Source organism: Erpetoichthys calabaricus, chromosome 12, assembly GCF_900747795.2.
Source record: "Erpetoichthys calabaricus chromosome 12, fErpCal1.3, whole genome shotgun sequence".
NCBI lineage: Eukaryota > Metazoa > Chordata > Cladistia > Polypteriformes > Polypteridae > Erpetoichthys > Erpetoichthys calabaricus.
In genome coordinates, this window is record NC_041405.2 from 127,025,927 (window position 1) to 127,040,269 (window position 14,343).

Sequence of the window (14,343 nt, forward strand, 5' to 3'; positions counted from 1 at the left end):
TCTGTGACAAAGCTCAGTGTGATCCCTTACTCGCAGGAGAGCTCGTTTTCATGCTTCGATTAAGGACTGCAATCTGAGCAAGCAGCTGGTATAACCTAGTTCTACACCCCCATCTCTCAGGACTTCAAGAGACTAAACAACTTAATATGCTTTCACCATGACCAAATTTGACTCGCATCATTTGCATGTAATCTCATTTGAAGCATTTAACTACTTTAGCAAATTGTCAGTTTGTTGCTTTCACTTGGCCTATTTCATTTTTTTCTGTTTATGAGTAGTAATATTTATGTAATAGAAATTAGAAATGTGAATTGCATATTTTTTACTTTTGAGATGTTAATAGCTGCCAAGGGTTAGATTTTTTTTTTTTTTTGTAACAGTGATGTTATGATGTCTATTTCATATGTTAAAGAATAATAATTTGATTTTTAGGCACAGCTGTTGTGACTTTTATTTATTTAAATTCTTTTGAATGTTGTAGCAAAAGCACAGTACATAAATATTTGTCTAGTGAGTGGTGAAAAACATTGTGTGTTTGACTTCAGTGGGGGTACAGTGCAAGAGGACAGTTTGGATTCAACGCTATATGATAACTTCAGGCAAGAAATGAACTGTATGCACAGCTGCAGTGGAGGTCTTTTTTCCTGTGTTATTGCCAGTCTTTTGTCAGTAAAACAGCAGCCCATTTCAAACTTAGTTTGATTTGGATATTTAAACAAACTTGAAAGGGGGTCTCTTTCTGAACACTTCATAGATGTCTGAACCATTTGTTATATGCGGCAGCAGCTGTAGACAGAATACAAGGAGGTTCTGAGCTCTTGCTATTTATAAATCAAATACAGTGTGCAAGTAAACACATTTAAATTTAAAATACAAATAGTATGATCAGTGTCAAAATAAAGATTTTATTTGTCAATGTCCAAGACAAATTAAAAATTGTGCTATCATTTCTCCTCTTCATGTCTGCCCGCTTCTATTAGGTTTCCATTATCTTATCAATGGGAGCAGTGTGGTAAAATTTCACACATCATTTATAAAGTTTAAACAGTCAAGTGAAAAAGAGAGAGATTTTACATTTCTTGATTTTACTGGCACAGTATAGAGTGATGCTGCCTTACAACTCTAGGACATTCTTTTCATTCCCAAGTCTCAGTTTATCAGTGTATGATTTGCATATTCTCCCAGTGTCCTCGTAGATGTTCCCTCTCTATCCTTAAGACTTGTCATACTGATTAATTGGCTGCACTTAGTTGTCCTCGTATAAGTTAGCATGTTCTGAGATAAACATAATACCCTGTCCAGGATCTATTCCTACCTTGCATCTTATTTTGCTGGATTAGGTCCCAACCCCTGATAAACCAAATTTACTCCAATTTATGCTGTAAATTCACCAAGGTTGATTAGATCTGTCTTTTTGTCTCCTTTTTTCTGTTCTCTCCCCCTGTCCTGCACAGGCTCCTCTTTGTACTGCTAGAGATGCAGGAGCCCTGATTACTGTCCTTGGAGCACTAATGAGGCAGTCGACTGAACCACACACATCTACATATGAATGCCCTATCAGCCACTTCTGGAGCTGCTCTGCTACGCTATCATGCACACTTCTGTCCTGTATTTATGTAGTTAAAACTACACACTGCCACGGACCGTTACGTGCTTCACCACATAGACAAACACTGAGTCTCTAGGGTTTTGTACTTAACATGAATACCACTTTGTAACTTGTAATCTTCAGAAACAGTTATTGTAACAGTAGGATTACTTGGGTAGGTTAAGAATGAATCATATTTACAGTGCATCCGGAAAGTATTCACAGCACATCACTTTTTCCACATTTTGTTATGTTACAGCCTTATTCCAAAATGGATTAAATTCATTTTTTTCCTCAGAATTCTACACACAACACCCCATAATGACAACGTGAAAAAAGTTTACTTGAAGATTTTGCAAATTTATTAAAAATAAAAAAACTGAGAAATCACATGTACATAAGTATTCACAGCCTTTGCCATGAAGCTCAAAATTGAGCTCAGGTGCATCCTGTTTCCCCTGATCATCCTTGAGATGTTTATGCAGCTTCATTGGAGTCCACCTGTGGTAAATTCAGTTGACTGGACATGATTTGGAAAGGCACACACCTGTCTATATAAGGTCCCACAGTTGACAGTTCATGTCAGAGCACAAACCAAGCATGAAGTCAAAGGAATTGTCTGTAGACCTCCGAGACAGGATTGTCTCGAGGCACAAATCTGGGGAAGGTTACAGAAACATTTCTGCTGCTTTGAAGGTCCCAATGAGCACAGTGGCCTCCATCATCCGTAAGTGGAAGAAGTTCGAAACCACCAGGACTCTTCCTAGAGCTGGCCGGCCGTCTAAACTGAGCGATCGGGGGAGAAGGGCCTTAGTCAGGGAGGTGACCAAGAACCCGATGGTCACTCTGTCAGAGCTCCATAGGTCCTCTCTGGAGAGAGGGAGAACCTTCCAGAAGGACAACCATCTCTGCAGCAATCCACCAATCAGGCCTGTATGGTAGAGTGGCCAGACGGAAGACACTCCTTAGTAAAAGGCACATGGCAGCTCGCCTGGAGTTTGCCAAAAGGCACCTGAAGGACTCTCAGACCATGAGAGAAAATTCTCTGGTCTGATGAGACAAAGATTGAACTCTTTGGCGTGAATGCCTGGCGTCACGTTTGGAGGAAACCTGGCACCATCCCTACAGTGAAGCATGGTGGTGGCAGCATCATGCTGTGGGGATGTTTTTCAGCGGCAGGAACTGGGAGACTAGTCAGGATAAAGGGAAAGATGACTGCAGCAATGTACAGAGACATCCTGGATGAAAACTTGCTCCAGAGCGCTCTTGACCTCAGACTGGGGCGACGGTTCATCTTTCAGCAGGACAACAACCCTAAGCACACAGCCAAGATATCAAAGGAGTGGCTTCAGGACAACTCTGTGAATGTTCTTGAGTGGCCCAGCCAGAGCCCAGACTTGAATCTGATTGAACATCTCTGGAGAGATCTTAAAATTGCTGTGCACCGACGCTTCCCATCCAACCTGATGGAGCTTGAGAGGTGCTGCAAAGAGGAATGGGCGAAACTGGCCAAGGATAGGTGTGCCAAGCTTGTGGCATCATATTCAAAAAGACTTGAGGCTGTAATTGCTGCCAAAGGTGCATCGACAAAGTATTGAGCAAAGGCTGTGAATACTTGTTATTTCTCAGTTTTTTTATTTTTAATAAATTTGCAAAAACCTCAAGTAAACTTTTTTCACATTGTCATTATGGGGTGTTGTGTGTAGAATTCTGAGGAAAAAAATGAATTTAATCCATTTTGGAATAAGGCTGTAACATAACAAAATGTGGAAAAAGTGATGCGCTGTGAATACTTTCCGGATGCACTGTAGATATTCAGTTACAATCACCATTGTTGCCATTTTAAAATCTATCTAATGTATTTATTATAGTGTAAAACCTCGATTATCCGTCACTCAGTTAAACATCAGCCTACTTTAACTGTCGGGGGGAAAAAAAAAAAAAACATTGCACACACCAGCGTCCACCTATTACTACTGCCGCACAATACGCTGCAAGCTCCACACATTGGAAGAACTAGCTCAGTGTTTTTCCTCAGCACCATGTGTCGTGCCATATTTTGAAATCACAGTGTCAGTTGCATACCTTTAGCTTTAATAGCGTTTTGTACCTTTTCTCTTTTGTTATATTTAAACTACTGTATATTGTTACAGCTCATAAACACTCTGTGTGTGGTGTTGGAATTCTCAAAGAAAAGTTTAATTATTAAACGTTTACGAAACGGCAAAAGCGCTTCAAGTATTGCTTTCATTTATGGAGTAGGAAGAACAACAGTGTATGATATAAAATGTGATGCTGAAAAAATTGAAAAACGTGTCAAATGGAAACCACTGACGGTAATGTTATTCTGTATTAATGATGTTCTACATTGAAATTTTCTTTTTAAATACCGTTTCATTATGTTTTGTTAATGTATTGTGACGTGCAGCTAGCTTGTGATGCACTGTGTGGGAACAGAAAGAGCAGAATGCTGTGTAAGTGATAGGACTGGGTGAAGGGCTTCTGAGAGGTGCGGACGCATCTGTTAGGAGATGAGTGATAGGAGAATTTAAGAGAAAAAGGAGGGTGCAGCAGAAGGAAGTTTTGAGTAGTGGGTCCGGAGACAATAAGCAGGAGTTTTTGCAGTATAGAAAATAACAGAATGTAAGTGGCAGGAGATAATTATTGGTAGGGAAAGCATTCTTTTATTGTTTTGGAGATGTGCTCTGTAACTTAGATAACGGTGTACAAGTTCCATTTGTTACGGAACGAAGACTCCAAGTAAAATGTAGAAAACTCCAGTTCCTATGAATAATATTTGCTTATTACGCTGGTCCATCCATCCATCCAACCATTTTCCAACCCGCTGAATCCGAACACAGGGTCACAGGGGTCTGCTGGAGCCAATCCCAGCCAACACAGGGCACAAGGCAGGAACCAATCCTGGGCAGGGTGCCAACCCACCGCTGGGGACACACAAACACACCAAGCACACACTAGGGCCAATTTAGAATTGCCAATCCACCTAACCTGCATGTCTTTGGACTGTGGGAGGAAACCGGAGCACCCGGAGGAAACCCACGCAGACACGGGGAGAACATGCAAACTCCACGCAGGGAGGACCCGGGAAGCGAACCCGGGTCTCCTAACTGCAAGGCAGCAGCGCTACCACTGCGCCACCGTGCTGCCCTATTACGCTGGTCATTACTATATTATATAAATTTTGTTAATAATATATTACATTTTGTTAATATAGTGGCTGACCCCTGACGGATAATCAAGGTTTTACTGTATTTAAATGTATTGTTCAGAATGGGTAATGCACCTAAAGCTATGTTTGGAACTGGATAGTACTTGGATGGCAGACTGTCTAGGAAAAGCTTGGGTTACTGCTAAAGAGGCTTTGGTACAGTCATCAGGCGGTGCTTACCCTGTGGTCTGTGTGTCGATCACAATGCCCCAGTGCAGTGATTTGAACACTGTGCTGTAAAAATTGACACATCCTTAAGATGAGACTTAAAATTGAGGTATTGACTGTGTCGTCGTAAGAGATCCCTGGGCATGTTTAGAAAGATCCTGATGTCCTACAAAATTGCTTGCCTCAGCTTGGTCATTCTGGCCCCCTAATTATCCCCTCTCACCCCTTCACCACCTAATAGCCAATGTGTGGTGAGAACACTGTCATGAGAATGGCTACTGTAGCATCATACAGTTGGATGGTACACATTGGTAGTGGTTGAAGTGGTTCTCCACTGTATATGAAAGTGCTTTGAACAGGTTAAAAAAGCACTTGCAGTTAATTATTTTAAATTAAAATATTTATTGCTTGTCTTGGTTGTGATAGCACTAATGGTAAGATGTCTGAAAACAATGACTATCAAATATACTGTTGAGCATACCTTTGCAATTCTTCCCATGTCATGGGTTTTCACTTTTTTCTGTTTACATATTTTGCACCCTACCCGTATTGTAAATATTTGTGCCTAACATTTCTGATAATTTTTTGGATTAAGAAATAAAAGCCCAGGATTAGTTAACAAAGCTCATTACTCTGTATGAGCTATATACCATCATCTTGTAACAAAAATACTTGTATTTGCAATTTAGCTTTGTCTTTTCCCATGAGATGTTAATTCTTTGTTTTGTCCTTTACAGAAATGTTGTTTGTATACGGATTATATAAAATTTGACGCTGATGTTTTGATGATCTCCAATCTCATGTGTATTCTTTAGTGCAGCAGTCATTTTTGTTTATTCTCTGAAGCACCCCTTCTGTACCAGATGAAAATAACATCCTTAAAGTGTGAAGATTTTGTTTCTCAATATTTGCTTTCCTTTTGACATTTTTCTTTATTTCTCTGACAAACTCTGCTTTGATGATAATCCTGACACATGTAAGATTCTGTATCATAAAGAAAAATATTAACTTCAGGTGCCTAATAATCTTAATTTTTCCACCAATTTTATGGAATGTTGTATGAAAAGTGATTTTGTTGAAAGTCAGATGTTTTGAGCTTGACATTTTTAATGAACTAAAATATCTTTAACAGAATTTGAACATATGCAGTACAATTTAATCATATGAAGTAGAATTATATAGGGGATAAATTTAATTGAAAGTGTATATTAAAAGCTTTATACAATCTTGCAGTGCCTAGTTACTGATGCTCTTGATGTCCACTATGTCAGCTCCAAGGTTAGAGCCCATTGTTTTGAATGGCCTTTTCCAGTACAGTATTAGCATCCCTATTCTGAAATGTTCCAAAATCCGAAACAGAAGCCACTGTTTTTCAGTTACGAAGATAGTGTAGGAGTCGATGTAAGGCTGTAAGAATTGGCAGCTATATTCATGAAAATATGAACTGTAAAATAAGCATTTGAAGTAAAAGATGTCACACCCTGTCAAAAGCAACTGAAAAGTACTGCTGTAAGAGAGTTAATAACAAAGAGCCACAAGAGATGCAGGTTTCAGTATTCAAAACACCTGAATTGGTAAATGTGCCTGACGACACCAGTAGAAGAATGAAAGAGGCTGCACAGCACCCACCTTCTCACTGCACATCTGAACAAATAACTCTGGGAGATTAATATTACTGTCCAATTGGAAATGCCAATATGTTATGCCAAAAAATAGCCACAGTGTTTTACCACATGGTATATCCATAGACCATAATGCTTATCTAAAAGACTTTGCCATTGTTATGCCATGACTACAGTAGATATTGTAGCAGACAGAAGCACTTCTCAGTGACATGGAGCCAAGTAACTTCAGTGATTGTGTGTGTCTGTCTGTTCTGCCTCAGCACACATTACAGGGCAGAGGTTAATTGCCAAGCTTCAGTTAGCTTTTGCTACTGAGCTCCTGAATGGATAACCGCAATTTCAGCTTTTTATTTTCTAACAGCATCAAGTCTTCCGCTCTCTCCCTGAAACTCCAGTAATTTAAATTGCACAGACTGCAGGAACTGAGGATGGGCGTTTTAGGAAGATGCAAATATTTGTAATCTGAAAATATCCATTATTCAAAATACTTCTGGTTGTGGTAGTCTTGTATCCTAGCATGGTACACAAACTTCAGATGAATAAAAAAAAAAGTCTTTAAGTGGGACATTTTAAATTTACTTAAGGAGAAGGAGAATGTCATGAGTTGCTATTTTGATAGTAAGAAAGAAAAGAAGCACATTTATCAGAGAAAAGCTCCACATATGCCACAGTTTTTCATAACATGGCCAAATACCGCCTTCCCCCACCAATAAGGAAACAAACCAAATGTAGATATGTTGTTTTGAGCCTTCTGTCTTAACCTCAGCTATTAAGGTGATTTTGCAGGAAAGAAGCAATGTTTTAAACTTAATCACTAATAGTGCTTCTTTGACTCAAAAGTCATGTTATTGTAATATAGTTTTCTTTAACTTTGTAGGTTCTACATTTATTTTAAAATCTCCCTGAACTTATGGCTTCAGCATCTGTATCAGCATTAAATTCTAATTCTTTGGAAAACAGTTCCAGTAAGAATGTAAGTATGGTTTTGGGATTTATTTTTCTTAAGTAATATTGTTTATCTCTTATATACAGTGGTGTGAAAAACTATTTGCCCCCTTCCTGATTTCTTATTCTTTTGCATGTTTGTCACACAAAATGTTTCTGATCATCAAACACATTTAACCATTAGTCAAATATAACACAAGTAAACACAAAATGCAGTTTTTAAATGATGGTTTTTATTATTTAGGGAGAAAAAAAATCCAAACCTACATGGCCCTGTGTGAAAAAGTAATTGCCCCCTGAACCTAATAACTGGTTGGGCCACCCTTAGCAGCAATAACTGCAATCAAGCATTTGCGATAACTTGCAATGAGTCTTTTACAGCGCTCTGGAGGAATTTTGGCCCACTCATCTTTGCAAAATTGTTGTAATTCAGCTTTATTTGAGGGTTTTCTAGCATGAACTGCCTTTTTAAGGTCATGCCATAGCATCTCAATTGGATTCAGGTCAGGACTTTGACTAGGCCACTCCAAAGTCTTCATTTTGTTTTTCTTCAGCCATTCAGAGGTGGATTTGCTGGTGTGTTTTGGGTCATTGTCTTGTTGCAGCACCCAAGATCGCTTCAGCTTGAGTTGACGAACAGATGGCCGGACATTCTCCTTCAGGATTTTTTGGTAGACAGTAGAATTCATGGTTCCATCTATCACAGCAAGCCTTCCAGGTCCTGAAGCAGCAAAACAACCCCAGACCATCACACTACCACCACCCTATTTTACTGTTGGTATGATGTTCTTTTTCTGAAATGCTGTGTTCCTTTTACGCCAGATGTAACGGGACATTTGCCTTCCAAAACGTTCAACTTTTGTCTCATCAGTCCACAAGGTATTTTCCCAAAAGTCTTGGCAATCATTGAGATGTTTCTTAGCAAAATTGAGACGAGCCCTAATGTTCTTTTTGCTTAACAGTGGTTTGCGTCTTGGAAATCTGCCATGCAGGCCGTTTTTGCCCAGTCTCTTTCTTATGGTGGAGTCGTGAACACTGACCTTAATTGAGGCAAGTGAGGCCTGCAGTTCTTTAGACGTTGTCCTGGGGTCTTTTGTGACCTCTCGGATGAGTCGTCTCTGCGCTCTTGGGGTAATTTTGGTCGGCCGGCCACTCCTGGGAAGGTTCACCACTGTTCCATGTTTTTGCCATTTGTGGATAATGGCTCTCACTGTGGTTCGCTGGAGTCCCAAAGCTTTAGAAATGGCTTTATAACCTTTACCAGACTGATAGATCTCAATTACTTCTGTTCTCATTTGTTCCTGAATTTCTTTGGATCTTGGCATGATGTCTAGCTTTTGAGGTGCTTTTGGTCTACTTCTCTGCGTCAGGCAGCTCCTATTTAAGTGATTTCTTGATTGAAACAGGTGTGGCAGTAATCAGGCCTGGGGGTGGCTACGGAAATTGAACTCAGGTGTGATACACCACAGTTAGGTTATTTTTTAACAAGGGGGCAATTACTTTTTCACACAGGGCCATGTAGGTTTGGATTTTTTTTCTCCCTAAATAATAAAAACCATCATTTAAAAACTGCATTTTGTGTTTACTTGTGTTATATTTGACTAATGGTTAAATGTGTTTGATGATCAGAAACATTTTGTGTGACAAACATGCAAAAGAATAAGAAATCAGGAAGGGGGCAAATAGTTTTTCACACCACTGTATACAACTGTTTTGTATTATTTTTAACCAAAGCCTCTAACTCGTAAGATCAAGAAATCAAATCTTGGAATTTTACATTTTTAGTGTGTAAAAATTGCAAACTTTTTGAGATCAACAGTGTTTGTAGCAATGCACATTACTATATACAATAAATGTAAGATGGCTGTATTAAAAATGATCAATATATTATTCTTTTTGACTGATTTATACCAAGGCAAGATTCAAAATGAACAATAATGAAATTGTAAATACATATGATTTGATTAGAATTTTTAAGATAGCTTTTTGAAAAGCTTGTAATCAAACTAAACCAAAGTTAATTGACAGATACTTGTGAATTTGACTCCAAAGTTACATTAAGTACAGTAGTTCCCACAGAAATTGGATATAGCAGTGAGGACATCCCTTTTTGTAGGTATATTGAGGAAGTTGGATCTGGTTGGTTTCCATAGAAAAATGCCACTTTCTTAGTCTCATGACCATTTGTGTTTTTTGTTTTTTAGCGTTTTTCAGTTACTTTTTTGTGGGTTATTATGCATATTTTTGGTTATGATGATTGTTTCTATTGTGCAAAGTGATAATCCAGGTAATTAAAAATAATAATAATAATAATAATTTTAACAATTATTTTAATAACAAGTAAACAATGATTGAATAAAATAAATAAGCTAAATAACAAAACACAAAAGGAATTTTTAATTAAAAAATAGTTCTCTGAATAAGATGAAAATTGTAGCTGCTGTGATGATGCAAATTTACTGAGTAACAGAGCTAATATTCAAAAGGTATTCATTTTCTGCAGGTGAGCAGTGTCTCTTCTTCTTTCTTGTTAAGAACACACATCATGTACAATAAGTACATCAGGTCAGGTTGGGGATCATGCGCTGGTACAGTGCATTGGTGCACCCACCAGTACATTCCAACATTTTAATAGACATTGCAAGGGAAATGTTACAGTGAAGTGGTGAAATAAAGTTGCAGTGCGTTTCTGTTTAACAGCGTTTTTTTTTTTTTTTCTTTTTCTTTTAAATCTGAGGTTGCGTCTAGTATAGTCATAGTTTTCTACGCAGCCTGCATGAAACAGCATACAATGACAAAGTTTCAGTTGTGTCTGAACATATGTAATTTAGTTTGTTGCAACATGTCAATATAAAGTAATACAAAATGTTGACAGCCCTTACTAAAATTATATGCATGTTGTCATTGGACTACCCTATTACTGCTTGGACACTTAGTACACCCTTGTTGCCCAGAAGGCAATAATGATATTTAGCTGAACAAAACACTTGAGAGTATGTACAATAATGAATAAATACTATAGCTTGACCAGTTTATTAGTGCAGGTGAATCACAAGGAAATCTGGTTATGTAATCATTCAGTGCATAAGAAAATATATAGATACATTTTAAATGGGTATTGATTTTACGTAGACTGCTAAAACACCCGTAGTAGACATTGAGTGTTGCCTCTAAAGCACAGCTTTACAAAAGCTCTGACAAATCAATTAAACAGAAATAGATCTTTTCATGCACAGTTTTCACGGTTTGAATTTAGAAAAGTTTTATCTGTGAAAAATGGTTAAGATTTTCATGGGAAGTTCTGAAAATGGATGGTTAATGCTTGATCCAAAACCGGTACAATATCATATTCTCTGACCTTAGGAGGAATTCAAGCTTTACCATCCATACTTTGGATATTTTGTGAGCCACAAGTAAAAAAAAAAAAAAAAAAAAAAAAAAATAAATGTCACATTTTCCAGAAAATAGTTCTTTACCAAACTTTAAGAAACATATATTTTTCATGACTTGCTGCTCCAGGATTGGTTCTTGCCTTGCATGCTCTGTTTCTTTAATTGATGCTGATGGCTGAAATGCTGAGCTGGAGAGACTGAGTTTCAAAATTGAATAAATTAATTTTCTTGAAAGTTTTCTGGCCTGAACCATAATTGTGGATTTCACTTTAATTTGTAAACATGTAAAATTTGACATGTTTTATCAGAGTTAATTCTGTGAAATGTATTTTGACTTTGCAGTATATGTATTGGATTTCTGACATTTGTTTGCTTCAGAAGCATATTTATTTATTTATGCAGACATTAAAAGAAGTATCAAGAATACTGGCCAAAGATGTTTCAAATTTACATTTGTATTTTCCAAGGAAAATAGTAAACGTAGTGTTTTATCCAAGTATGTTTGGCAGGATTACTTCAGCAGTTGACCTAGGATAATCTTCCACTGTGCTGGTAAATCAATAGCATTTTTATTTTTATTCATTTTTTTTTTAAATTTTATTGAATTTATTAAAATCAAATAAACTTGACTTGCATGTATGGAATGTTAAGAAAATTAGGTTTGAAACAAATCAACCCCCACCCCTGAGAAAGAGAGCTAGGCCAACAATAAAACTTTTAATAGTAGTAAAAAGGGAATAGAGTCCATTTCCTCAATTTAAATGCTTATTCTAAAATGTTATTGATTAGATCCTGCCAGGTTTTAAAGAAGTTTTTTTACAGATCTTCTAAGTGAGAATTTGATTTTTTTCCTATTTCAGATAATGTATATCATCGGTTATCCACGGACTTAAAAGAGGTGAATTCAGATTCTTCCAGCTGAGCAAGAGAAGTCTATGTGCCAATAGTGTAGTAAAGGCAATTGCAGTTTGTTTGTCCTTCTCCACTTTAAGCCCATCTGGGAATACACCAAACACAACTGTTAGTGGATTAAGAGGGATTGTGACTCCAAGGCTGTCTGAATGGCATTTAAAGATTTTGGTCCAAAATTATGTTCATTTGGTGCACATCCAAAACATATATGGCCCAATGAGGCTGGAACTTGACTGCAACATTTGCAGGTTGGAATCTGCCCTGGAAACATTTTGGACAATTTTAAACGTGACAGACATGCTTGATTATATAATTTTAAGTTTAATAATTGTATATTTTGCGCATATGGAGCTTGTATATTTTGCGCATATGGAGCTAGAGTAAATTCTGTGCATGGTAGCCTTCCACTCACACACACAGAGATCCTTTTCCCACTGTACTCTGGGATCTTTGAAAGGGAGGGACTTTAAAAGGTTTTTCATATATTGCAGAAATGTTGTCTGTTGTACTCAAGATTGATCAATATTTTTTGTGGAATAAAGCTTGGTGGGAGGTGAGGAAAATTGGGCAGGTTTTGTTTAACAAAGTTTCTGATTTGGAGGTAGTGAAAGAAATGTGTTGCTGGAAAGTTAAATTTGGAATGTAATTGTTCGTAGGATGCAAAGATGTTGTCTGTGTGCAGGTCTCTAATTGATCCCGAATGTTTTCCAGACATTATAAACTGCGTATGTTTGAGAGGGTGGATAAAGGTTGTTATTGTGCAGAGATGCCACAGATAAAAGCTTCTCTGTCTTGAAGTACTTCCTACATTGGTTCCATATCCTAAGTGAAAGAAGCACATTTGGGTTGTTAGTATATTGGCGATTACTTGTACTTATTGGGGTACAAAGCAAGGAATATAAAGAAGTACTGCAGGATTTTACTTCTATTGCGGACCAAGCTTGTGTATGTTCATTTATTTGTGTCAATGTCCAGTTTTTTATTGCTTGTATATTTGCTGCCTAGTAATAAAATTGAAAGTTAGGTAGAGCCATGCCACCTTCTACCTTAGGCCTTTCTTTGTAGGGTCACCCTTTGGATACGCAGATGTGTTGAATTCCAAATAAATGAGGTTATGTTTGAATCTAACTTCTTAAAAAATGATTTATGTATGTATATTGGAATGTTTTAAAATAGAAAAAGAAGCTTAGGGAGGATATTCATCTTGACAGTGTTCATTTCCAGCTAAAGTGAGATGGAGGTTAGACCATCTATGCCAGTCTTGCTTAATTTTTAACATACAGATAGAAACATTTTGTTGATAAAGAGCTTTATGTGATGTTTACCCCTAGGTATTTAAACTGATCTACAATGATTAAAGGGAAGGTGTCCAATCTAATATTGTGTGCTTGAGAGTTCACTGGAAAGATCACACTTTTATTCAAATTAATTCTGAGACCATAAGTCTTTTGAAATTCTGTCAGTGCTTTATCCAAGTATGTTTGACAAGATTACTACAGTAAAACAGTTGACCTCAGATAATCTTCCACTGTGTTGGTAAATCAATAGCATTTTTAGATATGCTTTATTTGTTAAATTTAGAAAAAAGGCAGGAAACAGAAAATTAATGATAAAACACTTAATGGGGCTAATGGGATGTTGAGTTACATAGCGTAAGGGTGTCTAGCCTCCCTTCGGTTGACTTTATAAATACTGTGCTATGGCTAGACCAGTGTACTGTCCCAGTCAGACTCTCTACATGCCACTGTCCCAGGAACAGAGGGTTGTACCCAGACTGATGATTGGCACCAGAAACAACAAACCGATAAAGCTGTTCCCTGCTTTTCCATTTTTGTGTGCTTTTTGCTAAAATGCAAGTATTTTATGTTTCTATTTCTTTCACACACATTAACACTTAATGCACATAATAACCCCTCCACATGGACACCCTACACGGCAATATTGGCTACATTGTTAGTGTATTGAAGATGATGCAATATGGTCATCAAACCAACAGTGTGGAGAAAAAAAAAAAAAAAAAAACAACAACACTAACCACAAAGTTGAAAACTTTATACCAGAAGTAATCGTCAATATTCCTCCTGGATTCACTGAGTGCTGGTTTAGAATTTGCAAAGGCAGAATTTACTGCAAAGTGATATTTTCTGTGTTGTGAGATTGCTTGCAGGCAGATTAACGTGTCCACAATCATTTGAGGGATCTTGTCTGTTTTGTGTATATTGGACTGGAATTTAATTTTAACACACCATTGTACAGCCAGCAAAGTACTTCATACAAAAATGTATTTACTGCAGTGCCTGCATAATTTTCTGTAATGAGAAATTAGCAATATGTAAAATGCAGAACAAATACATTTTTGAGGGAAAGGTCAGGACAGCTAGAAGAAGAAAGGAGTGGCATTGCGTTTTTATGGACCTGGAGAAAGCATATGACAGGGTGCCTAGAGTGGAGTTGTGGTATTATATGAGGAAGTCGGGAGTGGCA

General features: G+C 37.4%; 1 protein-coding gene across 1 annotated transcript in view; it reads left to right on the forward strand.

Annotated features, from left to right (window-relative positions):
* The window catches only part of mtm1 (myotubularin 1), a 93,684-nt gene that overhangs the window by 21,413 nt on the left and 57,928 nt on the right, over positions 1 to 14,343 (forward strand). The window contains 1 exon segment of the mRNA XM_028816119.2: positions 7,488 to 7,583. Coding sequence (XP_028671952.1) covers positions 7,521 to 7,583 — 63 coding nt within the window. The 5' untranslated portion in view covers positions 7,488 to 7,520.